Source organism: Podarcis pityusensis (assembly GCF_964106645.2).
Source record: "Podarcis pityusensis genome assembly, chromosome: 4".
Lineage (NCBI taxonomy): Eukaryota > Metazoa > Chordata > Lepidosauria > Squamata > Lacertidae > Podarcis > Podarcis pityusensis.
The window spans coordinates 13901298-13929225 of record NC_138027.1 but is presented as its reverse complement, the minus strand read 5'-3'; the positions used below and the strand labels follow the sequence as shown (position 1 = coordinate 13929225).

The 27928-nt window shown below is 41.8% G+C and overlaps 1 protein-coding gene across 1 annotated transcript in view; it reads right to left on the bottom strand.

The window, feature by feature from the left end:
- TMEM135 (transmembrane protein 135) overlaps positions 1-27928 on the bottom strand; it is a 173158-nt gene that overhangs the window by 60643 nt on the left and 84587 nt on the right. The window contains exon 6 of the mRNA XM_081002220.1: positions 129-175. Within this exon, the coding sequence (XP_080858346.1) occupies positions 129-175 (47 nt within the window). The remainder of the gene's footprint in view (positions 1-128; positions 176-27928) is intronic.

Genomic DNA, 27928 nt, shown 5'->3' with positions numbered 1-27928 from the left:
TGTTTTTTGGAATAAATCTAAACTTCTTCTTTTTTTAATTTGGAGAAAAACATGAAGTTATAAAAACCGGCCAAGGTTTTTCAAATTACCCTTTAACATAAAGTATGAAAAAATATAGGACAACATACCTGAAAAAGAACATAAACAGGGCAGCAGTAATGCAGAACAAAAGGACCTACAAAAAGGAAAAAGAACATTATTATAAATAGTTGTTACCAAGAAGTGTATAGACACTGATTCCGGGTTGTGAAAGGCTTGGAAAAAACCTGGGGGAAAGAGGAGTGAGGATTCAGAATTATCTGTATTTTATTTTATTTTTTAAAAATAATTGAAGTGTGATGGTATAAGTGAAATAAACTCCTACAGTATGGTTATCCCGAATTCTCTGCATAATGCATATTAATAAAATAATGAAATTTTAATCCTCCCTTAGAGCACAATTGTAAGGGAAATGAACTTGCTTCAGATCACCTGATTCTGTGAGATCAGCTCTCCCAAACACATCATTTTGGGGAAAAGGATCAGTGGGTCAGAAAAAGAGTGCCACATTATTTAATGTTTTCAAATTTAACAAGTTTGGGGTCTCTTCAAGCATCCCTTATTTCCAACGTGCTTTGATTCCAACATTCTGAAGATTTCTGCCTCCTGATATCCAAGTGCTAAGGGATTTGGGAACATTGCATGGAATACTAGAGCAATAAGATGACAGAGCAGGAGTCCAAAAAGTTTTATGGCAAAAAAAGAGCCCTGCCATTTTGATACTGTTATGGCCTCATCTTTCTTTCTGGTTCCAAGCCCTTTTTTTAAAAAAAGCTTAAATTTTCTATGGAATCATTCTTTTGTCAAAGCTTTCACAAATGAGAATGCTCTGGGATTTATTCTAATGTTTAGCTAGACATGTTTTGTGCAGTGTCAAGAAAAACCCTGTGTGAAATATGTTTTTGTACAGTTGGTCATATGGGATTTCATAAGGTGCTAAGTGGTTTCTTTTAAAAAAAAGAAACAGATGAGAAATGAACTTTGACGCTGAAAGTATATACAGATGATTAGCAACTGAAGTGACGGAATGAAACATGGGTTAAAAGAAAGCAATTTTCACCCTCTGTCTCTATTTAAACATCCCTACGGACACAGACTTTGTCCTTGTCCTAGCCAGCACTGAACTTCTGCCAAAAGCAAAGTAGTGTTAGTTTCAGCAGCCTGTGGTCCAAAAAGTGCCTCCAGCAGCTGCAGTTCTCCTCTGGCCTTGAAGGGACTCCTTCCTGTTCAACCTTCAGCAGAACTTTGGCTTGGGAGCACGGTTCATTCTCTCTCTTTCAACAGGCAGCTTAGCAGATCACAGGACAAGCTGCTGACTCTCCTTTCAACTCCTTGTCCTTCCTTCTCCCACCCTACTATTTTCTTTTCTCATGTATAACAGCGCAGGATAGGACTCTGCTGTGTCTTACTGCCGTTCCCAGTATTCCTGGAGCTTTGTTCCCATTTGCTAGTCTTAGTTTTGTCCTACACCTGTCCTGGAGAACTGATCCTCGAAGAAGACTCAAAGATTCGTAGAGTTGTAGGGTTGGAAGGGAACCCAAGGGTTGTCCAACCTCCAGCATTGAAGGAAGCACAGCTAACTCACACCACAATGACTAAACTTCTGGAAAAGTCAGGTCAACAGAAGAGAGCATCTCCCAGGCTGAGATAAGGCCTCTTTCCTCTGCTAGGCCCAACAGGCAGAAGGCGGGTTTACACACTGAACTAGACTGGCCAAGAAGTACAAAGTCACCAGACAAACTGGGCAGATATACAGATATTAGGAAGTTGGGGTCCTGGACTGAATTCTAGAAAGCATTGTAAATAATATACGAGTCAAGAAATAACTACAGGCAACTTCCCATTTGTGCACATACAGTGGTGCCCCGCAAGACGAATGCCTCGCAAGACGGAAAACCCGCTAGACGAAAGGGTTTTCCGTTTTGGAGGTGCTTCGCAAAACGAATTTCCTATGTGGTTGCGAAAATGTCTTGCGAGTTCCTGCGGGGCTTTTTTCCTCCCCCCCCTTTTTCCCAAGCCGCTAAACCGCTTATCAGATGATTGGCTAAGCCGCTTAACAGCTGATCGCTAAGCCGCTTATCAGCTGATCGTTAAGCCGCTTATCAGCTGATCCGCTAAGCCCGCTAAGCCGCTAATACTGTAGCGCTAATCCGCTAAACCGCTAATGGGCTTGCTTCGCAAGACGAACAAACCCGCAAGACGAAGAGACTCGCGGAACGGATTCTTTTCGTCTTGCGAGGCACCACTGTATAGCACACATGCGCCATTTTTGGCACCAAAAGAGGGCGGGGCAGGCTTATGCTGACCCATGTGGGGCCTTGGAGCGCACTCCCGTGTAAATGGGGAGTTGCCTGTATAGAGTTTTCAAGCAGCCATTTTGTGAAAATCCCGCATTAACCCTTAGTATACCAAAACATAACAGTAAATCAAAACAGAAACTTCAGCATATTTTGACGGGATAATAGCCACTTTGTAACAGAGAGAAAATCCTGGTCACAAAAATTATAATTTGGAGTTGGGGCTCGGCTTTATGGTGGAATGGAACCTCAGTACCAAACTACAGGATAAGGATGAGGAATAATATCTCTCTCCAAACGACTGGGGGGGTATCCCTTTAATCCCCCATTCTTTTCAAGGCACACCTATTTTTCTTGTTCCCTCACTGTCTTTTTCACTTCCCCAAATTTCCTGTCTTTTCTTCCTTCCTGTATCTTTCTCTGTTGATTCTTATTTTCTCTTTCCTCTTTCATGTTCTATCTTTCAGTTGGGGTGGGCAGGGAAGACAAGCATTGTGCTGGTTGCTTGTAAAGAAGAAAGTTTGGGATATATCTCCTGCATGTCCCCGACAGACATGCAAGTTAAACTAAGGTTACCAGATCTTTTTCAATGAATCCGGGGACACTTTTCAACTTCAATGGATTTTGTCAGGGGACTGATTTGTAAATCCGAGGACTGTCCCTGGGAAACGGGGACGTCTGGTAACGTTAAGTTAAACCTAAAAGAGGCTAGAATTCTCCCAGTTCTGTTCCCTTCCCCAACCGTTAATGTACATTGGAGGCATTCATCAGGATTTGGGCCGAGCGACAACTAGCAAGTCTACAGAAGCATCCAGATTATGGGCTGACATACAATTATTTCAACAGTTAACTACAATTGCACATATATAAACACTGCTTGCAACTCCCTGCAGTTTTCTCCACGTGCTTCCATTGCTACCTTCTGGCAAAGATCCATGCATAATTTCAGCACAGATATGCGGCCACAGTTGCATCTCAGCATGTTGGTTTAAGTTAATTATTTTATTTTTCCAGCAGTGGGTGATGCTGGCAGCAGTTCAAATTGCTACAAGGCCTTTTTGATCATTAACAGCCAACTTGGGAGCATGTGATTAAAGGCTGGATTCAAACTAAGCTTGCTCCACTGGGTTTTTTCTCCCTCACAAAAATAGCCTCTGTTCGTTTTTTCAGATTTTTTTAAAAAAATCACTCAGACTATTAGTATTGTTTCTATACTTCATGACAAAGAAGATGAAATTTAAAAGCACCTTTGCAAAAGTCTAGGTCACCTGCAGGTACAATAACGTTCTAAAACTTAACCTTTAATGTTTGCCAACTCCACAAAACAAACTCTTCTCACTAGGGAGCTTGGCTTGAACATTAAGTACAATGCATTGTACAGATCAGCACAATCCTGAAGGTAACCTTGCTGTAGGAGTTGTTTTTTTAAGGCTTAATCTTCTACCAGATAAATTACTACTTTACCTTTACATTTTACTTCTAGTTAGATGAAACTGGCAGGAAGTTTCTCATGTAGCTACTTAAGACATTTTTCAGTGACTAAAAAGTGGACAATTTCAGGGACGCAGAAGCCGCATTCATACCATACATTTAAAGCGCTGAGATACCACTTTAATCAACCATAGCTTCCTTCAAAGAATTCTGGGAGCAGTAGTTTCTTAAGGGTGCTGAGAGCTATTAGGAGCTTATTAGCCCTTCCCAGAGCTACAGTTCCCAGAATGGTTTAAGAGTCAAGCCCTCTGCCCAGAGAGCTCTGTGAATTGCGGCTCTGGGGTGGAAATGGGGTCTCCCAGCCACTCTCAGCACCCTTAAGAAACCTCTGTTTCCAGAATTCTTTGGGTGTAGGGAACCCTGATTGCCAGGGCTGTCTTTACCCGGGGTGCAAGGGGTGAAGGACACCTGGGAGCCAAATTCTGGAGGGCACCAAATGAATACCTACAGTATACTGGTCCCTCTCAATCGGCAGCAGTGGAAAGCAATGGAGCAAAAGCCCCTGTCCCCTCCTCTTCCACTCTGTTACTCCGTCAAATGCAGTATTTTCCGCTGCACTGTTGTTACAGGTGAGCGATCCCCCCCCAAAAAAGGTCAACAACTTTTGGTTCCCCCCTCCCCAAAAAAGCTTAATAAAAGTTAATTTGGGGGCGGCTAAACTAAATTTGGGTGTGCAGAGCGGATCTTTGCACCACGGCAGCGCATATGCTGACTGCTTTAAAGCGGTGTGATAGTGCTTTAAATTTATGGTGTGAAAGTGGCCAGAGACAAAATCCAATCCTCTTCCACAGGGTTGTAATATTGAGAGTGGTATGCACTTCTGGTAGCAATACAACACTTACGGACAATGGTCAAGATTCAAAGGGCAGTTTTGCTAATTGGCCAGGATAGCCTCCCCAGATCAAGTCCTGGCCATACTGCCTAACTGGCTCTGCTCCAGTCCTTCCTTGAGTGTTTTTGCCTGGCTAATATGTTTCCCTGAACTATGGTGATGCTTCTTGCTTTTTATCAGAGGCGTGTTTTAAGCAGGGATGCTACAGCACCTCCTGCGTTTTTAAGCATCTCTCCACTCTCCCTGATAGTGGTGCTACCTAGGTTCTGTAGGAAAAGAGCAAAAATGAATGTAGTCTATGATACAGAGATTAAGGTAAAGGGTAAAGGGACCCCTGATCATTAGGTCCAGTCGTGACAGACTCTGGGGTTGCGGCGCTCATCTCGCTTTATTGGCCGAGGGAGCCGGAGTGTACAGCTTCCGGGTCATGTGGCCAGCATGACTAAGCCACTTCTGGCAAACCAGAGCAGCGCACGGAAATGCCGTTTACCTTCCTGCCGGAGTGGTACCTATTTATCTACTTGCACTTTGATGTGCTTTCGAACTGCTAGGTTGGCAGGAGCAGGGACCGAGCAACAGGAGCTCACCCCGTCGCGGGGATTCGAACCACTGACCTTCTGATCGGCAAGTCCTAGGCTCTGTGGTTTAACCCACCGCGCCACCTTTAGGCATCACTTAAAGAGGCTGAAAAAGATTTCCTATCTCACACTCTACACAGAAATCCCTTTTGTATCTAAATAGTGTTGTTGCACTAAGCTCTAAAGATAAAAATCCAAATACCCCACACGCCCACAAAACAAAACAAGCTAAAGTTATATCTCACAGGCAAAAAAGGACAAGAAACATTGATAGTTATTTTTAAAAACAAATAGATTTCATACCATATAAAACTATAACTGTGTGTTCAGTGGAAACCAGAGCTGTAAATTAACCTGCACTCTGTTGGAATTCTACTCCAGTTTTTTTGCCTTGCCATGACCCATTCATAGTTGATTGATGTCAGAAGGTCAACAAGCGGAGCTCTGCAACATATAGAGCTTGAAATCTTCCAGCTGTACAAATAACTACATCCAGCCGAAAGACTAAAAGTATCTCGAATGAGTGATATATGTTTGACGAGTTCTTTTTATATCATTTACTTTCCCTACGCTGTTTTTATTAGATGCTCATTAAACAACCTGGATTTCACACATCAGCAAATCGCATGCATAAAAGCACCAAATGTTGCTGGTAACTTCACAGTAGAAAATCAAAAATTCATTTCTGAACATCGAGCTGAGGCAGAGGTGCAAAACTTGCTGCAAAGCAACTAGATTTTCTAGGAGTGCTATATAGTTTCCCCCTATTCATATCAGTCATATAGTTCCACGCAAATGAAAACTGGAATGCACAATGTAATTTGCTTGTTTAACTAACATTTAATTGGTTATTAATAACTCCTAACCAAATTTTAAGTCATTTGTAATGACTGAGTTTAAAAGTATTTGTAGTTTTTGTCCTGTTACTTCCTGTGTAAATTAATTTTGTTTTCACAAATTCAAAAAAATAATAATTAACAGTTCTCCCTGAAAACCAACCTCCTACCCCTTGCTCAGTATTCCTGTCTACTCTAATCCAGTAATAAGCTCCAATTATCTGTCAATATTAAAAGGGCAGGATGGCTAATTAAAGGAGAAATTACAATTAATTACTTAAAGGAAGATGATTTTGTTTGGTGCTATGTGTCTTCCAGTAACTCCAGGTGTTATTTAACAAAGAGTTCTTAAACCCCATTCCAGATCTCATAAAAACTCTTTGAATTATAAAATTACAATAAAAGGCACACACATCTAGGTGTAACGTTTTGTTTAAAAAATTGATAACTGTGAAAAAACAGGGGGCTACTTGGGTGTATAGGTACCATGGGACTCTATACATCAAGCACCAAGTCCTTAATTCCTATGACACTGTGCTTTGAGGTGTGAACTACAGGCAATTGTGGTCAGGATACTACCACCACACTGGCCAGAATATTCCTGGTCATTAGAAATCAAGCAGCCAATTCTATGCCAACACCATTTCTCTAATTTCTTCTGCATTTCCTAAGTCACAGCAACTTGTCACCGAGGAAAGCCAGGAGGTTCTCCCAGACACCTTGAGATCAACAGGTGAAGGGTGGTATACGAATTTGATAAATAAATAAAAATAATTTGCCCACTTGTCAAATCTGGTGCTCCAGGCTACCTTCCAAATTGCAGGATGCTGACCCTTCCCACCAAAGGCACAGAGATACTTCACAGGGCCTTCAAAAATCCCACTGCACAGGTTTTGGCTTGAGTTAGCATCATGCCTGGTTTCAAAATAGACTGTTGTGAAAGGTTTGGCCTAGGAGCCCTCAGCAATGAACAGAAACACTTACATGTTTTCTAATTGTATTTCTATCTGCCTAAGGCATGTACTTTTTAATAAGTAACGCCAAGGAATTTTAATGTCTCTAAATTGCTGCCCTGCAGAAAACGTGGCAAATGCGAGCTCAAGTTTTAGGAACATGAGGCTGCCGGGTTTTTTGGTTTTTTTTCACACACTGTCATGCAGCTGTCCTGGGTTTATCGTGGAACAGCTGTTTTGGATATCACTAACAGGCAGAGCACCTCAGTGCTGGCGGTTTTTTAAAAAAGAGAGAGGGAGGGAGGGGGACCTCCTGTATTCTTTCAGCACAAAATATGAAGGGAAAAGGAAGAAATGCAGGGTACTGATGCAATTTACTCTTGAGTAAGGTAAGAGACTAAGCAAGAAACAAAGAAACCCGCTTTTCAGGAAATGAGGCCTCACCATTCTAATTTAAGTGAGGTGGTGCTTTTTTAAATGACAATAAAAATAATAGCAATAAACCTTTTAAGCAATATGTATTAAGAGGCCTGGTCAGGATTGCTTTTGTATGCTAATTTCCACGTCACGCTCCAGTTTAGTACCAGTGAATGCAATTCTTAGGAGGCAAAATTGTGAAGACCCGAGGGACAAAACCATTTCATCCTGCAGTAAATAAAAGGCACTAGCGCGACATGGGGATGTAGTGTCATTTTGATACCTCCAGTTTGTGAAGGGGAATCACAGCTCAGTCATCAAACACATGCTTCACTTGCAGAATGTCTCAGGTTCAGTCCCCCAGTATCTCCAGTTAAAAATGTTCAAGCAGCAGGTGATGCGAAAGAGAGGTGCTGCCAGTTTGAGTAGATCTGTCGACAAATTGTCTGACCAGGTATCAGACAGCTTCATTTGCTGCTAGCCTTTACTTGGAAGACTACTGCCTTAGAGTCAACATTCTATTCAATTAATGGTTTTAATTACAGTTGTTAACTGCTTTCAGTGCTAATTTCAATCTCTCTTGTAAGTCACTTAAGAGGTTTTGCTATGATCAGGCAGCATAAGAATTTTGTTAAATGAATAGTAATATGATATATGATATGATATGATAAAATATAATAATATAATATAATATAATATAATATAATATAATATAATAATATAATATAATATAATATAATATAATATAATATAATATAATATAATATAATGCCTCTCCCCAGGCCTACCAGAGCACATTCTGTATTGCAATGGTCTTGCTGCTCTCAGTGGGGGAAATCAGCTCACTCAAAGAGCATGGCATCCAGGGAATAATGCCACAGTTTGTTTCCAGTTTGTGTGCCACTAGTACAGGAGTGTCCAATGCCGGCATTCAGAGATTTCACCATACAACTGCTGGTGGCATGACTTGGAGGGCACTAGGTGTAGAATCTCTGGCCCATGGGCCAAACCTGGCCCACCAAGGTGTCCAATTTCTCACAATACCTTCTATCCCCATACTACGCCTAGCCACCCATCAGCTGGCGTCACTGTTGATGTCAGCTAATAGGCAGGAGGGCAGGGTTTAATCTTGTATTGGCTGCACAAACCCGTTCCCCACAGGGGAGAAAACTGCACAGCCAGGGCTAGATTAGCAGAGCAGGGATTAAAGCTCTCTGCAAAAGCACTATCTGAAGCAGCACTTGAATGAGAGACCCTTCAGAGGGGCAAAGGCTTTCTGGCTGTTCCTGTGCTTCCATCTGAGCCTCTGGAGCATAGGTAGGCAAACTAAGGCCCGGGGGCTGAATCCGGCACAATCGCCTTCTAAATCCGGCCCATGGACAGTCTGGGAATCAGCGTGTTTTTACATGAGTAGAATGTGTCCTTTTATTTAAAATGCATCTCTGGGTTATTTGTGGGGCCTGCCTGGTGTTTTTACATGAGTTGAATGTGTCCTTCTATTTAAAATGCATCTCTGGTTTATTTGTGGGGCATAGGAATTCGTTCTTCTTCTTTTTTCCCCCCAAAAATATAGTCCGGCCCTCCACAAGGTCTGAGGGACAGTGGACCGGCCCCCTGCTGAAAAAGTTTGCTGACCCCTGCTAGTCTGGAGGCTCCAACCTGTGAGTGTCAACTTCCTTAAAGCCTTTAGCAAGTCTAGCCCTTTCCCTTTAAGTCTCTGGTCTTTGAGGATTTTTTGTGATGTCATAATGACACCATGTGATTGACAGATGAGCGGTCTCACGCACCTGTTGAATTTGACCAGCAAGACAGGTCCTGATGAGTGCCTGGCCCACGGAGCCAAAAGGGCTCCCCACCCCGGTGCAGACCTTCATTCTTAATTTGTGGAGGTGGCTGGACCATATTAAAAGAACAGGAAAGGTACACTGTATACAGGGCCAAGGATGCAAAATTCACGAGATCTAACTTTCAAAGAGCCGAGCAAAGATATGCATATGAAATGTGTTTGTACACAAGTCAAAATTCTTAAGTACTTTCCACTTTATCATCTCCTCGGCTATCTTGAAACTCTTTAACTGCTGCAGAATTATAGCAAATATTTTGTATGCCTGTTGCCTACGGGTAACAGGAGTTTGCCCTGTAAGAATCGTGAAGCTTCTTTGGACTTCTTAAGATCAGCAGGCAGGCTGGCATCCAGTATTTCACATACTGTTTCACAGTATGCCAAGGGAAAGGAGATACTCAAGAGACAATTCACCAGAGCTTCTTGACCTTTGCATGAAAGGCTGGCCTGACCTTCATCGGGTTCACTTCTATAATTGTTATTTTTTAATTTGTTAAGTTTTTTTAAAATGTATTTCTTTCTAAAAGATATATTTAAAAGAAAAAAAACCCAAAAGCATGCTATAATACTACAATATATAACTATTAATGCAATTTACTATATCAATTAAACTAATTTTCAGAGCTACGATTTAATAATCCTGCAAGTCTTCAAATAAGAACAAAGATCAACAAGATAAATAAGCACTTCCATGACTGCCGCATGTTATTTTACAACCATGTTCTTAAATATCCCCCAGCAGAAAATATAGATTTCCTGAGGCTTACACTCAATTATTCCAATATTAAATAAACAAACTCAACTTTTTAATAAAAAAAATGCCTTGCTCTCCACCCCACCCCCATAAGTAGGTTTCTTCACCTTACCAGGCATACCATTATCTTATGCTTTAATTAATCAGCTATCTGTTGAATGATAAGTGGTATTTTTCCCATTCTAGCCTATTAATATTCTGACAGTTGTCACTAAATAAATTATCATTTCTATGGCATCTTCTTGTACTCAGCCTATAAAGTAACCAAATAACATCACCATTCACCCTCTTGGAAGATCATAACCCCAAAGATCATTCTATTCCTGATATAACAAAATCCCAGAATATCTGGATTTTTATACAAACCTACACAATGTGGAATAGGCTAGCTCCCGGCAAGCTGTATCTCCAGCAATGATCTGCATGCTTAGGGTATATTTCATTGGAAACGCAAAATAAATTTAACACGTATTTATTTGGCTTGCCTACTCCATTAATTTCAACAGAATAAACATGTTTCCTTTGGGCTGGGGGATGAAGCCAGAGACTACAGGAAAAGTTAACAGTGATCTCAAGGTATCTCATAAAAATTCTTGTGGAATACTCTGCCCACCGAGATTCAGCAAGCACCTTCTGTGCCAACTTTTAAATATCTGCTGAAAACCCTTTTTTTCTGCCAGGCCAATGCAGGAGTATTTCTCCGACAATGGTTTACTGATTGTTTTTTAACTTTTTGCTTTTTTTAAAAAAAAAGTGTTATGTTATCATTTTAATGTTGTAAACCACTCTAATATGTTTTGCGATTTAGCAGGAAGTTAAGTAAGTAAATGTACTCCAGAAGACCTAATGTATATACAGTGGTACCTCGGGTTACAGACGCTTCAGGTTACAGACTCCACTAACCCAGAAATAGTACCTCGGGTTAAGAACTTTGCTTCAGGATGAGAACAGAAATCGTGCGGCGGCAGCAGGAGGCCCCATTAGCTAAAGTGGTGCTTCAGGTTAAGAACAGTTTCAAGATAAGAACGGACCTCCAGAACGAATTAAGTTCTTAACCTGAGGTACCACTGTAATACAATTTACAAATTGATTCATAGTGTACTGATGTCATAAGGTGAAGATAACATCTTTCTCCTTATATAATATTAATGGTATCTGATAACAAAAAGCACTTTCTCTTGCATAATTACTACATCAGTTCATGTATCATTTACACCAGCAAGGCTTCACTGAGCGCATAGTTTGTTCATGTACATTTCATACTGAGGTATAGAACATTTGCATGAAATTGCGCAATGGGGAGAACTGCAGAATTCCAATGAATTTTAGAGTCTTCACTTCTGCAAATCTTTCAAGGTTAAAAAATAAAACTAGGAAGAAGAATATTAGCCTGCCCTTTCTGCCTCTGCTGCCTAACTCAGGAGTCTGGAAAGGAAAGGAAAATTGCTTAAATCTAGGTAGCCTAAGTGGCTGAAGTAGTTTCTGTATTAGGTTCTACACCTAGTTTTGTCACAGTCATCATGAATTTCCATGCAATTTTTGCAGGGCTATTAGGTAGCATAACAAACTTAGTTTCCAAGCACTCTTTGGGCAATGTGATTCCATACTGTTCCATAAATATGATGGAAGTATAGTGCATTAAATATTTTCTCTCTGAGTTCATACAGCTTTTGAATTCAGCAATCCAAAACTTGAACAAAAAATTGTATTTCAAAAGAACTAATGATGACATGCTCCTTCAGTACAGAGAAATGGAAGAGATTTTTTTTAATAGGATACAACAATGTCCAGATATGACACGTCAATCATTTGCTCTACAGGCAGGCTACTATAGCCATTTGCTTTTGTCACAGTCATTGCAAACATTGGTGTGTTTAGGGACGTGGGTGGCGCTGTGGGCTAAACCACAGAGCCTAGGACTTGCCGATCAGAAGGTCGGCGGTTTGAATCCCCACGACGGGGTAAGCTCCCATTGCTCGGTCCCTGCTCCTGCCAACCTAGCAGTTCGAAAGCACATCAAAGCACAAGTAGATAAATAGGTACCGCTCCAGCGGGAAGGTAAACGGCGTTTCCGTGCGCTGCTCTGGTTCGCCAGAAGCAGCTTAGTCATGCTGGCCACATGACCCAGAAGCTGTCTGTGGACAAATGCTGGCTCCCTCGGCCAATGAAGCGAGATGAGCGCCGCAACCCCAGAGTCGGTCACGACTGGACCTAATGGTCAGGGGTACCTTTACCTTTACTAGCTGTGTGTAGTTCAATAAACATTTGTTATTTTTTCATTCTCCTGTTAATCTGTACTATTACTGAGAATTTCTGTTAAGATTTCAAATCATCTGCTATCATCACAATCAGATGGAGAAGAAAAGTCTAGGAATGGTGATGGTGGTAAGGAAACATCCCAACCTCAACCCCCCAAAAAACTTTCTGCCCTCCGGTAAATATTTGTCATCTCTTTTCAGGCCCGGGGCAAGGAATTTAGCAGCAACCCGCCACTGCTCTGCCTCTTAAATTCATGTTTTATGGGAAATGAATAAAACAATTTGTCAGGCGCAGATTGGGCTCCCGGCCAAGTTAGCTACACCTACACCAGCACAGCTGTTAAGATACTCTTGAGCATTTCTGCCAACAAGCCCCAAGCAAACTGCAGAGAGATAAGATCAAAAGGATGCCTAATACATGATATTAAACAAGAGATTGTGTAGATTCTTGTTAAATCAGTGTTGTCTGATCACAGTGAAATTATTAGAACTGGCAATTACAGAACATGGCTGAGCCAAAATAGAGAACACCTGTCATTAGAGAAGGGAGGGTGGAGGGAAAAACCAATTAAATCCCTAGATTTTATGGTTCACTAACTCTATATAAACATACATGCTTAAGTACTACATCAATTCTTTGTAACTACAAACCTAATTGCTTAGCCTTTAAGCTGATATGTTTTGTCCTCTTTGCTTCAGATAAATAAAACAGAATGACAGGAGAAGGATCACAAAGCTCTCATTTTGTCCCTTTCTGCTGAACCTTGATGCAAGTTCATTTCTCAAACTAAGGCTTGAAAGGACAAGAGCTTTGCAGATAGGGCAAGCTTTAAATCTCAGCATGGTAAATTATCTCCATTGTGACTCGGGCCGTGGTAAGCCGTCTTCTACAGGTCTTCAAGAGGGGCTGTGCACATCTGTGGTTAGCAGAAAGGAGATACTGTATAACATCTTTGGCGCATCCAATCCACCTCCACTCTCTCACACCCAAAACACTTGCACGTGTACATGTCATAAAACTGCTTGGGTACTCTGTGGAGGGGAGTGCAGTATATTACAAAATTAAGAAACTATATGCATTTCATTTAATGTATTTCCCCCCTGCTCAATAGTAAGTCAGTCCCCGCCTTCGGCTTACAGTCCAAAAGACACAACACAAAAGGAGAAGGGATTAGACGTGAGGAGGAAATAAGCAAACTCAGGCACCAGTTCTTAGTTACCAATTTCTTCGAAGTATTATTTCTGGCAGGTAGAGAGGCAACAAGCTCACTGAAGGAGCTCCTTCTTTGGAAACTGGGGGGCCATGTTCATCTTCCCCTTGTTATGATGATGTTTCTTAGAGGTAGGTGGGGACCCTTGGGCTATGGTAGGGGTCAAACATTAAATGAATAAATTTCTACAGTATAGCACAAGAAAGTTTGGAAGAGCTGCTGTAATCCAATGGACAAAAAAAAAACCTCATTGGTTCTCTATGTGCAGGAAATTCTGTAATATATGACCCAAGACACTACAAGTCAAACTGTCAGTAGGTTGCCCCATGCTTTTACTTATGAACAAATATTTAACTTGCATCCATTATCATAAAACCAACTGCACAACAGTAAAACATGTCGTGTTTCCTTGATGAGAGGAAACCTCAATATTTTTTTGTGACTTTGATACAGTGCTACCTCGGGTTACATACGCTTCAGGTTACATACGCTTCAGGTTACAGACTTCGCTAACCCAGAAATATTATCTCGGGTTTAAGAACTTTGCTTCAGGATGAGAACAGAAATCGTGCGGCGGCAGTGGGAGGCCCCATTAGCTAAAGTGGTGCTTCAGGTTAAGAACAGTTTCAGGTTAAGACTGGACCTCTGAAACGAATTAAGTACTTAACCCGAGGTACCACTGTACTTGGAAAAGGCAGGGAGAAAATGGGGAGTGATTTGGTTTTTAAGGGAATGCTGCTGGGCCTTTCACAGTCATGGCAAACTAGGGAACCAATGCATTTTGCCTCTCAGATTAAAACATCTTTAAGCAGGAAGTGGTTCTTTTAATTCTCCATTCACGTGTTGGACAAGCAAGTCTCACAGGACCTACACACCACTACAAAGCCTGCCTATTTTTCAAGGCTTCCCCGCCATTCTCAAGATTAAACCCATTTCAGATGAAATGGCTCTACAAAGCCTGTGGACAATCTCCTCTAGGGTATTTTCAAAACACTCACATCACTGTAAAAGGTCAGCCTGGCTGCGTCCAAATACCAGTGTTGTCTCTGCCCAAGAAAATGGAATGAGAGGAATAAGCAGGATCTCAGCATGGCAGAACTGCTAATAACTTCACACTGAGATGATGATTAGGAGTGAAGTGGAGTCATATGGTCATATGTAATCCTTTTGTAACAGTCGGGCACTCAAACTGAAATTCTCCAGCTCTTTCAGCTTTTAGTAGTCAGACCCTCACAATAAAAGCAGGTCTAATTGGTGTGAAGGGTGATGCAAAGAACTACCCTGCCCGGACTGTGTTTTGCAGGATTCTTACAGGTGGATTAAAAGTTGTGCCTTTGAGAATTAGGGTTGGCGAGGAGAGAAGGAGTAACAGACTCTGAAAAACACAGAAGGGAGGAGGGGTGGGTCAAACACAGACTCATTTAACTAATGCTTTAATGAGAAATGCTCTTAAGGAGAGCAGGTGGTTCCTGGTACATATTGTTTAGCAGTTTGGGGAGCTGCCCTTCGCATGCATTCCTTCCCGCTAATGAAATGGGGATGGCACTGTAAGGAGTGTGGCTAGTTCTAAGCATTTTCTGTAAAAAGATCGGGAATTGAGATTGAATGTGGATCTAATTCAACTAGTATCCAAGATGTATAACATTTGTGGCTGGGATTAAGCTGCTTCTAGGGTCTTATCCAAAACCATGATGGATAGGAAAATACTCTTTTGACTCGAGGGGCCCTGAGCCATATAATGCATAATTTCCTTCATGGAGGAAATTGGCACTTTTCTGTCTATTACATGGACTTCTGTGGATGGCTTGTATAATTAGAGGAACACAGTGTTCATTTGGAAGGACAGCACAACTGGGGTGGGTGTGGTATTAGTAGGATGGCGTGTACAAGTGTGTGAGAGTGAAAGAGAAGAAATTTAGGCTATGGTTAGGATAAATCCTTCCAGGCGCACACAAAAAGATTTCACACACAGTCGAAAAGTAGTGAATCCAAATACCACACACACAAAAATTAGTTCATTGATAATTAGCTAATAACTGTTCCCCTGGTGATTAATGATAAATTAATACAAGGGAAAGTGGAACAGCCAGGATAAAGAAAGTTCAGTTCCATAGTTAAAACCACATTGTTCTTTTCACTGTGATAATACATGGTGTAACAAATCCTTTAAAATCACACCAGGAAAACAACAAATAAAGCTTACAAATCCATCAAAAGGTCTCAGTGACATCACAAACCACAAAACAGGGTTGGAGTGTTTTGGACGGTAACCAGACCCCAGAATTAGAGTCTGAAACAACAAATACCATGACAAACTTGATTGCAGTTGCTGTACTTGTCCTCCCTTTTGACTTTTGACTTGACGTAATTGCTGTACCTTTCAAAAACACAACGGTTCTCAGAGCACTAACTCAGTTATGTCAAGCAGCGCACACTCATTGCTGCTGCCTCTGTCACAACTGCTTTTTAAAACTGCCGTAGTGAGATTGGCTATTATTGGCAGATGATTCTGTATTTGGCTGAAATGAATTCTATTTTGCTAGTTCAGAGCGCTACAATCAGTTCCTTATCAGAGTTGAGCACCCATCTTTTGTGTATCTGGCAGGATGCAGGTAGTCATAAAAGTAGTATTGCATGCCACCTATCAAAATAATGCTCCTTCCACTGACAAAAGGAACTACCGTAGCTTCTACATTTCCCCCAGGGAAATGCCAGGTGGCACTCTGCATGGCACTTGCATAAACACCTGCCTTATAGAGACATGAGCCCATTAAGACCAGCAGGAAGAGTACACTGGAATCTTGGTACTCTCTGGAGGCTTTAAATATCTGAGACACCAAGGGAAGCACTCTAGGACTCGGAACAATGTGAGAAAGCAGGCATCCATTTGCTGTCTTCTGTTTTCCTTCTTCTTTCTTGGTATTCACAATGGCCAACCAGATGCCTCTGGGAAGCCCTAATCCTTTAGTTGATTTCCCATAAAAATGTCTAGAACAGTTAGGGCACTGTCTAGAAACCCTGTTTATCACTCTTTATTTTTAGCTTGGTGCTGCCTGTGACACAAGCCCACCTGTCCCTTTTATTATTGCCTAGTTTCTTGTGTTCTCCATTCTCTGTAAATGTCACATCCTCCCTGCCAAATTCCCAACACAGGAAAGGCTGCCATTTCACACGCTGACAGTCCTCCCCATCACCCTGCTTGCATTTCTCTGGCTAGGTGACTGTGGTTGGCTGGGCAAAGCCACCTGTCAGTCGGTACCCACCTGGGTCCAAAGGCCTTCAAAGATGCCTGCTGCCGAACAGTCCTTTGTCTTTCTTGATTCCCCCAACCTGCAACTGATGCCAGACACTGACAACACCAGAGATGACCACTGAGTACTGCATATTCTCCATTGTTTTCTTGGGGATATTAGAAATATAATGTAATGTTTTAATTCAGTCTTGATATGCATATTTACTGTTTCTTCCCCTCTTCCTTAGTGCATATACTCTTTTTGAATAAACTGCTGAATTGCACTGGGCTGTACTGGTTTCTGCATACACTCAAGGACTGGTTGTCCTCCCATGTTGCTTTACCATTAAAGTGTCAGGGAGAGCAGAATGGGGTATGGGCTGAAGTTGTCAAGAATCATAGAATCGTAGAGTTGGAGGAGACCCCAACCGTCATCTAGTCCAACCCTCTGCAATGCGGGATCTTTTCCCTAAGACTTCATTGGTGACTGGCTCCATAACCCAATCACTGCAACTAGCTTCACACATACTGCCATTTTGTGACCAATCTCAGGTGGGACCCTGTATTCACAAAAGTAAATACTGCAAGCCTGAAGTCTGCTCTTCACTGAAAAAGAGCCCTGATGGCCCACCATGAATCAATGGAAATCTCATTCCATCATGCCATTGGCAATGCTTACATACCTTCAAGCCACGACTGTAAGCTTGCTTTAACAAAAGAGAGAAAGGTCAAAGTAGATAATCCTATATAGCTGATTTCTGAACCCAATTTATTACAATCTGTACCTTTTCTACCCTTGCAGAGAGTGGCCCTACACATACAGAACTGTTTACATGTGCACAGGCACCTATAGATTAGAATGTGTTGTAATGGATTTCGTTGTCTCAGTTTGGTTCACATTTTTGTCGTCCCTTACTGCAAATTTTTGTCAACACTGTAGTTTTGTGATTTGTTCCACAGGACTTATTTAATGATTCTGCCAGCTTGCTGATATTTTTATCAACAGTCTTACATATCAATATATTTTATAAATGAACACTTTCATAAATAAAAAGAATATCCCTTCTATACTGAACGGATAAGATTTTTTTTTTTTTTTTGAGGATGCTGAAACTCATCCCTGTATTCAAAACACTTATCAGATCTACCTTTAAATTTAAAATTAAACATACAAAAAAGCTTTCTGGAAATCTTTGTTAGTCCTTTTTTATCATGCATTTCTCCTAAAAGCTTCAGTTACAGAGGCTGATGATACTTTGCATGTAAAACAAACAAACAAAGAATCCCTGTTATTTGCAGTTGCTGGCAAATATATTTCATTACATGCAATAATTGGGCATATGACTTTTACCACCAGGCAGACAAAATAACTGCAGTCGTTTCATGTAAGCCTCCTTTGTAACATAAACCAGATTTTTAAGCCATGAAGTCCATGCAATTTTCGTTAAGCAGCAGCTTCCTGAGAACATGGGCAGGGGGGGGGAGGGAGAGAGAGAGAGGAAAAAAAATCCCAAACTGCAGAGTAAGCACAAATCTAAAATACCTCTCACATTTCCTGGGACAGGAAACTCTGTAATGTACAGCTGACGTTAGCTGTCACCATATGATAAAATTAACTTCTGGGGGTAATAAGGCCTCAGAACAATTAACATTTTATACTTGCTGATTACTTTTGGAAACCCACGAAATCAAAAGAATTGTTAAAAATATTGAAAGCAAAGATAATTCCTTGTGACGAATGAAAAATTGAGAAGTGTAACTTTGTTGAATCTGACCTAAAAGGCGCAAGGGCTTTCATATAATGATCTAAATAATTGGGGTATTTTGAAGTGAAGAGGAGGAGGAGGAGGAGGAGGAGGAGGAGGAGGAGGAGGAGGAGAAGAAGAAGAAGAAGAAGAAGAAGAAGAAGAAGAAGAGGCTATTAAACTTATTGTGCAAGAGACTATGTTAAAATTATGTAAGGGCCAGTTTTATATCTATCCTAGTAGTGTGGGAAAATGAAAGCACATGATTCAGAGTGAAGTTCAATATGACTGATTTTGCAACACACTAGGGAGAATAAAGCTCAGCGTTTAGCCTTTTACAGATGTAGCCTTTTCCACTACGCACTTAAACATAAAACAAAACATTTTAAAAATCAAAAGCAACTCCTCAGCCCGTCTCCCACACCTGTTGTCTTTTATGGGGGGGGGGGATAATAAGGATGAATAAGGATGGGGAGGAGCCTACACAACAGGGTGGAAATTCAGCTTCGCTCCCTCTGCACCAGTGAGAGGATAAAGGCTGAGGCTGGATCACAGGCCCCCCTCTTCTTCCTGCTTTCTTCAGAGAGTAATATGGAGAAAGGCCATCACGCAATGCTGGGGCACATAATTTGCACGCACAGGGTCCCAGGTTCAGTCACTGGCATCATTAGGTAAGGCTGGGGAAAGACCCCTGCTAAGGTTTTTGGCTAAGCTGCAAATAGCACCTCAGTACTTTCCGAGCTATCAGAATTAGCCACCAGTTGGGTGGCATGGAAACTGCCACTCGCCTGTTTTCTTTTGGAATGACTGCTGCAAAAATCAAATCCCTCCAGGTCAAATTAGCTAGAGAACAAGGAGGTGTGGTGCTGCGGCAGGGTTGGCCCAGCCATGATATATCTATGCTCATTAAATGTTTTAGGCATTCCTTCTGCATTGCCACACAATTAATCATGCGGCTATCCCTGATTAGCTCTGGACAGGATAGCCCTGTCTTGCAAAGGTCAGTAAGAAGGGGTTTCAAAATTCCTCCTTTTAACTTATCTAGCTTGAAATTTGAAGCTGCTTTTATCTCTACTAATGTGCAGATTTCTCCACAGGTTCCTGACAGGTCCGCTACCCTCTCCCCCTTTCTCCATCAGCTCACATTCTGCTCTCAATCTACCCATTTTGTAACATTTATCGGAAAAGCAGAGCAAACATAGCATAAAGTCCAATGCATGCAAAACAAACCTATATAGGACGCCAGCAAGACTACAAAAATCCATATTTCCTTTTCCTCCACAGACATTGCTTGGAAAATTACCTGTAGCATTATGTCTCATATCACTGGTCAACAACAAATTTGTTGTCTGCGTTTTTTCAGTTGATTTAGGACGAATCTGATGCACTGAATCCAAAAATCACATTGGTTTTGCTCAATCAGGTCAAGTTTTTGAGCTATGGCCACATGTCGTTTTTTCCCCGTTTTTGTTCACATGTACGCTTGTGTGGAGCATTTTAGAAGAAGTTGGTGGGGGTAAAATGCCATGTCGAATAATTGTTTTGATTGGAAATGATTATTTTAATGACAAGAAGTATTCAGGTCCGATAGTTCTGGGTAATTATGTTGAAAAGGGATCAGTTTGAAGTCATAAAACCTCGAAATCTTCCATAAATTGGTGTGGCTGGGATCAAAAGAAAGAACCGGAGCAGCCTCAAGTATCCTGATCTTCAATCAGCACCTCGTCCTGTAGCTCATTGTGATGAAATTCCAGTGCCTATCTTCGGAGAACTTCCTGACATTAGTGACGAAGATGCCTCCAGTGTTGAAGGACATGAAGAAGAAGAAGTGGTTCTTGAAGATGATGCTCCACATCCATTTTCCCAAAAGGAGTTGAATGATCCAGTTCGCAACCTCAGCTTGTCAAAGGACTCTGCCGAACTGTTGGCATCCAGATTGAAGGGAAAAAAACCTCCTCTCTGACAGTGCTTGGATCAGCTTCTTCCGCAACAGGCATCAAGAGTACCTCCGTTTTTTCTCCGAAGAGAAGGACTTGGTGTACTGTGCAGGTATTGCGCAGCTTCTGCTCAAACTTGGAGTGCCACAGTACGAACCCAAAGATTGGAGACTGTTCACTGACAGCAGCAAGCAATCACTGAAATGTGTTCTGCTACACAACGGCAATCAGTTTGCCTCTATACCGCTGGCTCACTCGAGTACACTGAAGGAGAACTATGAAGCGGTGAAGTATGTGCTGGAGAAAATTGGTTATGATCAGCATAAGTGGTTTATTTGTGTTGACCTGAAGGTGGTGAACTTTTTGTTGGGACAACAGTCTGGCTTCACCAAGTACCCATGTTTTCTGTGCATGTGGGATAGTAGGGACCGTGCTCAGCATTACACGAAGGACTGGCCTGTGTGGGAGGAATTGGTGCCTTGCAAAGAAAGGAACATCATCAACGACCCTCTGGTGGATAGAGACGGAATACTCTTCCCACCGCTGCACATCAAGCTCGGCTTAATCAAGCAGTTCACCAAGGCACTGGACAAGGATGGTGACTGCTTCACTTACTTGTGCCAGGCTTTTCCAGGATTGACCATGGAGAAGTTGAAAGCTGGCATCTTTGACGGTCCTCAGATCCGTCAGCTCATCAGAGATCCAGAGTTGGGAAACTCAATGAACGAAGTGGAACTGGAAGCGTGGAAGGCATTTGTGCTGGTAGTGAAGAACTTTCTGGGCAACAATAAGGCCAGAAACTACGCAGAACTTGTCAACAACATGCTGACTGCTTTCAGAAACCTGGGCTGCAACATGAGCGTCAAGATGCACTACCTATTTTCACATCTGGACCGGTTTCCTGAGAACCTGGGTTCAATGAGTGACGAGCAGGGGGAGAGATTCCATCAGGACACGAAAGAGATGGCGACCAGGTATCAGGGTCGCTGGGATGCAGTCATGATGGCTGACTACTGTTGGACTCTGAAGAGAGACCTCCCTGCTGCTGAGCATTCCAGGAGTTCCAAGAAACAGAAGTTCAAGCCCTGAAGTTTGAAAAATGGTGAAGCAACATGCAATTTACGTGTACTTACCTTTATCAATGCCCACCATTCAGTTTACAGTAAACCTGACCTGATGGAGAGAAACAGATGCCATTTCCTGATTCAGCAGTGCAAAAATACCCTAAATCAGTTGTAGAAATCTAGACAACATTCAAAAAGTAAAAAATTGTTGCCCAGTGTATTTGTCACCAAGTAATTAGTTGCTGTGAGTTTTACCATGACAAAGCCAGAATGTTTGCAACTATTAAACGTTCATCTGGGGTTGAACAAAATGTAGAATATGCCAGTTTCAAAGAGTATTAAGCAAAGATGCCTAAACCTATTCCTGAGCTTTAATACATCTGCTGTAAGAATAACTGTTAACTTTTGAGCCTTGCAAAAGAATGGAAACGGGAAAGAAGGACAGCCTCATTTATGAATTTTCATAGTTCATGAAAATGGTATCAATTTTTAAATGGTATTTCTTAAAAAGCAAATGTAAGCAACTATATGTATACCGCATCCTGTCTCACAAGACACTTGAATAGTTGACCTTCCGCTGACCTCTGTAGAGCTTATCACCTCAGTTATGGAAGCACTCATTCTCTTGTTTCAAATAGACACCAGAAGACGAAAAACCTCCAGAGCAGCCACCCTTCATGATACCCCACCTGGAGCCCATACAGTCATACAAATATATCGTATTTTTCCGAGTATAAGACAATGCTTTTTGCTAAAAAATGAACAGGCAAAAATTGAGTATTGTCTTATACACAGATAGTGAATGCAGAGGGGGGACGTGCGATTAATGGCAGCAGCAAGCAGGAGATTGACAGCGGCGATTGGGTGGGTGATTGGTGGCTGTGGCAAGGCCAGCTTGCAATTGGCTGTGGCTGTGGCAGTTGAGCAGGTGATTGGCGGCTATGGCAAGGTGGGCAGGCGATTGGCGGCTGCGGCAAGTGAGCAGGTGGGCAGCTGGTGGCGGCGAGCAGGCAGACAATTGGCGGCTGCGGCGAGGTGTGCGATCGGCAGTGGCTGTGGCAAGCAACTGGTGGTGGCGGGCAGGCGGGTGAGCGATTGGCGGAAGTGACCTCCCCCACCCCCACCCCCCAAAAGGTAAACAACTTAATTTCTAAATTTTGGGTTAAAGAAAATAGGGGTCATCTTATACATTGGGGTGTCTTATACACGAAAAAATACGGTATATTCATATCAAGTGTTGGAAGTGGCCCCGCTAGGTGAAAGCAGAATTAGGAGCAGCTGATGTTCGATGATCAATCACTTCCTGTCCACTAGCAAGAAATTTGCACCCCCACTCAAAAGCTCTCCCAAAGTTTGCAACCCTTTCACCTGCTTAACAAACACACTATTTACTAAAAATAACCATACTTCTTCCATAAGAAGTAGTGTGTGACTTCACTCACAAAAAGAGTTCCGCTCTGACACAAGAATGGATTTAATAATGTAAAGTTGGGAACAAAAATTTGGGAATGAAAACTAAATTTTAGTTAAGCAAATTAATTGTAGGACACACCGGACTGCCACATCACTTGACTAAGTTGTGCCTAAGTTGCTTTCAAAGTGAGTGTTCTGCTGCTTGAAACATTACATATGAATGATTCTGTTCCATTTCTCATTATAACCTTACTATAGAGAATATCTTACACTAGGAATGGGGAACCAGCAATCCTCCAGATGCTGTTGTGTTACATAAAATGTAATTAAGGAAAGAAGTTTCTTTGTTCTATACACATATGACAACCCACATTTAGTTTGCTAAAAAAAAATCCAGAGAAAGTCTGACCTAGAAAAAGCCCAATTGATTAATTTTGTGCTGTAATTCTAAAGCCTTGGCCATTACAATGAGATTTTCCACCCCACCACCCACCAAAGTAAACTATCCCTTTTTTGTCCTGTAGCAGGACAGAACAGTATTGTTAACATGGCAACAGGCATTGGAGAATACACTATGTTTAATTATGCTATCATTTTAGCATGTTTGCAATTTCAGGTTCAGAAAGCTCAGGAACTGGCAATCCCCATGAACATTTCATTCAGGTAATTGATGTTAAAAACTTTGTGTCTTTCATCAGTGAACAGGAAGTTCTAAATAAGTCTGCAGCTTTTGCATAATTATATTTCTGGCCTATTTCCTGTGAACTCTCAGTAGACTCTCCTGTAAAGCACAACCCTAAGTTCACATCCTCTGCGACCAAGTCCAAAGCCCTCTATCCCTTCCCCCCCAAGAAAACTGCTTCAGGCACGTACACGAGAAACCGTCTTTTTTTAAATCTGCCAGAGCATGCAGGCATGGTTAGGTCAAACAAAACAACATTGCAAAGAAAGAGAGGTACAGCTTTATCCAAATTACTGTCTTGTAGAAATGTCAGTAGTAAAGCAAAATATTGCTTTTCTTGTTGTTATTGTAAAAAGTACTTCAATATTAAAGCCTAAGCAGCAGGGAATTTTTTATAACTACTGCAGTTCCCTGGGGTGTTCAATTAAGGTATTTTTTTTTAAAAAAAAAAAATCCTATTTCACATGTGAAGCCCTTGTTCATCTGTGAAGTGTTTTGTACTCTGAGAACTCAACAAACACTGGTAATCCCAGGAACCCCACACAAGTGCATTTCAAATAACCCAGTGAGTTAGTTCGAAGAAATAGCTGACTTCCTTTAGCCTGGTTTCAATGGACCTGACATGGTGCAAGTCTTCTTTTGTGGCCCATGTCTTCATTATACTGTGGAGTTTCATTTGTTACAATACCATGTGATAAGGTTGAGTCTTTGTTTGGTTTTTAAAAAGTAAGATTTTGCCCAGGGGGCTGAACCACAGCCACACTTCTAGACCTACGTTACATTCTATTTCAAAAGCCTGTTATTTAGTTTTCAGGTTAGCATTAACAGAATGTTCAAATATTGCCCCCAAAAGAGCCAAGCCCTGAGGAAGAATTTCAGCACCTCCAAAAATTACGTAACTAGAGAAGGGCCCTTTAAAGAGCACGTCAAGCTCATCCGGGGAGGTGGGGTCCATAGCAGAACAGGCCTTGCAATCCTTCAACTCTTTGCTGAGGCACTATCCTTGCCTACAATAGAAACAGAGCTACAACCAACAGATCACACTGAGAGCTTTCCATGGTCCTGATATGACCTGCCTGAATCTGGATGTATCTTGCCCAGTCCAGCTCCATTCTCTTGAACCTGAGTTCATGGACACATCCTTAAATAAGTCCATGCAGTGCCATTTCCACTGAGAGGCCTCCACCTGCAATATGTCCATTACTTATTAACTTCATACAAATTTTGATGATTCTGCTTTAAAATACTTGACAGTCCTATCCGTGTTATAGGGATGTCCAGTGTTGTTTACGTCAGTACTCTTTGCAGCTCTACTAGGGAAGAGATTCCTGACAGCTTCACTCACAAGGGTCATAGGAACATGCAAGCCCACTCACCACGACAAGGTGATGATCCAGCGAGTGAGGGCTGGTGGTCAACAAAAGAGGTTTAAAGTCTGTCTCAAGGCAAATCTTTAAAAAGTAGTATAAACACCGACAACTGGGAAACACTGGCCTACGAGCGCTCCAGTTAGAGAACAGTCTTTACCAAAGGTGTCATGGGCTCTGAAGACACTCAAACTCAGGACGCAAGGGAGAAATGTGCTAAGAGAAAGGCACGCTTGGCAAATCCACACCGTGATCAACTCTCGCCCGGAAACCAATGTCCCCACTGTGGAAGGACATGTGGGTCCAGAATTGGCCTCCACAGTCACTTACAGACTCATTGTTAAAACCGTGTTTATGGAAGACAATCTTACTCAGCTTCCAGTTATCGCCAAAGAAGAAGAAGACGATGACTAGGGACACAGGTGGTGCTGTGGTCTAAACCACTGAGCCTCTTGGGCTTGCCGATCAGAAGGTGGGTAGTTCAAATCCCCATGATGGGGTGAGCTCCCTTTGCTCTGTCCCAGCTCCTGCCAACCTAGCAGTTCGAAAGCACACCAGTGCAAGTAGATAAATACTTATCTTCCCTGCGGCGGGAAGGTAATGGTGTTTCCGTGCGCTCTGATTTCTGTCATGGCATTCTGTGCACCAGAAGCAGTTTGGTCATGTTGGACACATGACCCAGAAAGCTGTCTGTGGACAAACGGCGACTCCTTCAGCCTGAAAGCAAGATAAGCACTGCAACTCCATAGTCGCTATTGACTGGACTTAACCGTCTAGCAGTTTTACTGTTTTTAAGACCCATCCAGACTCATTCAAGGATCAGTCCCCAAATTACATGAGAGAAGATGTCAGTAATTTTAACATGTATTGCTAACTGCAAGAGGAGAGCAGCAGCTAAGCATTCAAAACCTCAGAAGGACCATATAACACTATCCTGTCATTCCACTACAACTCTAAAGCGGTAAACAATTCCATTCAACATTGCTGAAGATTTATATTAATCTTTATGATATCCCAGAATAATATGTGCATGAGACTCTTAATCTCAGGGTCATGAGTTGGATCCCCATGCTGGGCCAAAGATTCCTGCAATGCAGGGGGCTGAACTAGATGGCCCTCGTGGTTCCTTCCAACTCTACAAATCTATGAAAATCCTTGCTGGTTGGGAGGACATTTTATCTACTCCTGCAAGAAACATCCCTTGGTTTGTTCATAACACTCTTCAATAAAAGGCAATTAACAATATTGCGATAGTTTTCCCCCTGCCCGCCCCGCCCAAAAGCCACAAGCAGTAAGCCAAGAACAAACTTTGGTTCCTAGTCTTACTTTTTGCAAGCGCAGCAAGAGCAAGGGAGAAGCAGAGTAAAAACGTTTTAGCTGCATGTTCACATTAAACCATAGTTTGTTTTAACTATAATTTAATGTGAAGTATGAACTCAGACATTATTTACATGAGCATATGGCAATTTACCAATCTACTGTCACTGAAGTAGGTAGGTACACTCCTTTTTCTCCAAATCCCAGCTGATACTTTATTTGCTATTCCTATATGTTTAACCAGCACTCACATGGTTTGTAAGAAATAAAATAAACCCAAATTGAAGATTTAGTACCCTTAACAAGAGCCTCATTTGAAGTCATCAGATATCCTTAATATTAAGACAGTGACTTCAAATATTTCACGGAGCCACCAAGAAATGGATTACCCACAAGTGAAACATAATCTTTGCCTTTAAGCCCTTGGTTCTGCTATCCCAGCCCCACTTATTAGAATCCAGCAAAAGGACTGCTGCCCCTCACCTTTCGGAATCACTGGTGGCTCCTTCTCCCATCCCATTATTGCTTTCCTTGTATTAAGAATTATTAAACAGATTTCTCAAACCCTATTTTGCTACTTGACCAAGAATCCCAAGAGTTCATCTTACTCCCCGCCACATGCACACCATACTTTAAGTAAAAAAGAAACGAACAGGAGAAAAGAGAAACAAGAAGAAAAAATGAAAATTGGGGAGGGAGCGAGTCCAATGTTATTCCATTCCAGACAGTGAGATTCCTCTTGTAAAGCACTATATGCCTTGCAAGTATCTGTTGTGGTCAACAGTTGAACCAGAGGCAGCATACTTTGATAACCCACATTTGCCCCAACTCTGGCCTACAGGCTTATATTGACAAATGAGTTATTCCGCAGCACAGGTTTACTCTGTGTAGAAACCTCAAACAGAAGAAAAGTAGACACAAACCACCAAGCTCACAGAGATCCATTATGCGGGGCACCAGAATCACTGTTCTATTAGCCTTTTATATTAAAGAGACTCTTGAGTCCAAGCTAAATGAGCTCAGTGGAACCCTAGTTACCTTGCTAGACAGTACCCCTTTACCAGGATTGTCCTAAAAAATTGCACCATGCATTTCTGGTCACTGTACGGCTCTGCAATCCCAAAGAGCACAGAGAATGAGCTTTATTTCAGAGGGCTAAAGTTGCACAAAACTTCTCAGAACACATGTGTTCGACTAAATAAAACGTTTTACCCTGCCTATGTGGGCTCTCAGCAGCAATTAACCAACAATATTATTCCCAAGCTGTTCTAATTTCCTCTTCACACTTTTGAACTGAGGTGCTGCCTAACTAGAAACAGGTTTGCAAACCTAACTTGATTGAAAACACTGAAAGAAAACATGTGCCAAAAGGAAATGGGCAAAACCTATAAGGAAAACAAGAATCCCTTCCCCATTTTAAACAATGGGTAACGTTAAAAAGAACTGCCCAGCAACTCCAGTCTGAACTCAAAGATAAATTCTGAACTTTGCTCCTTATTTTTATAAGTCTGAGAGTATATGCCATTAAAAATCATCAACCTCAAAACATTGGGAGGAAACAGGAAACACCATACAACTCTTCATATGTGTCATATTTTTTTTAGCTGAGGTTTAACCTGACCTCAGGAGGACCCTAATGTTTATGGGCCAAAGGGAATAATT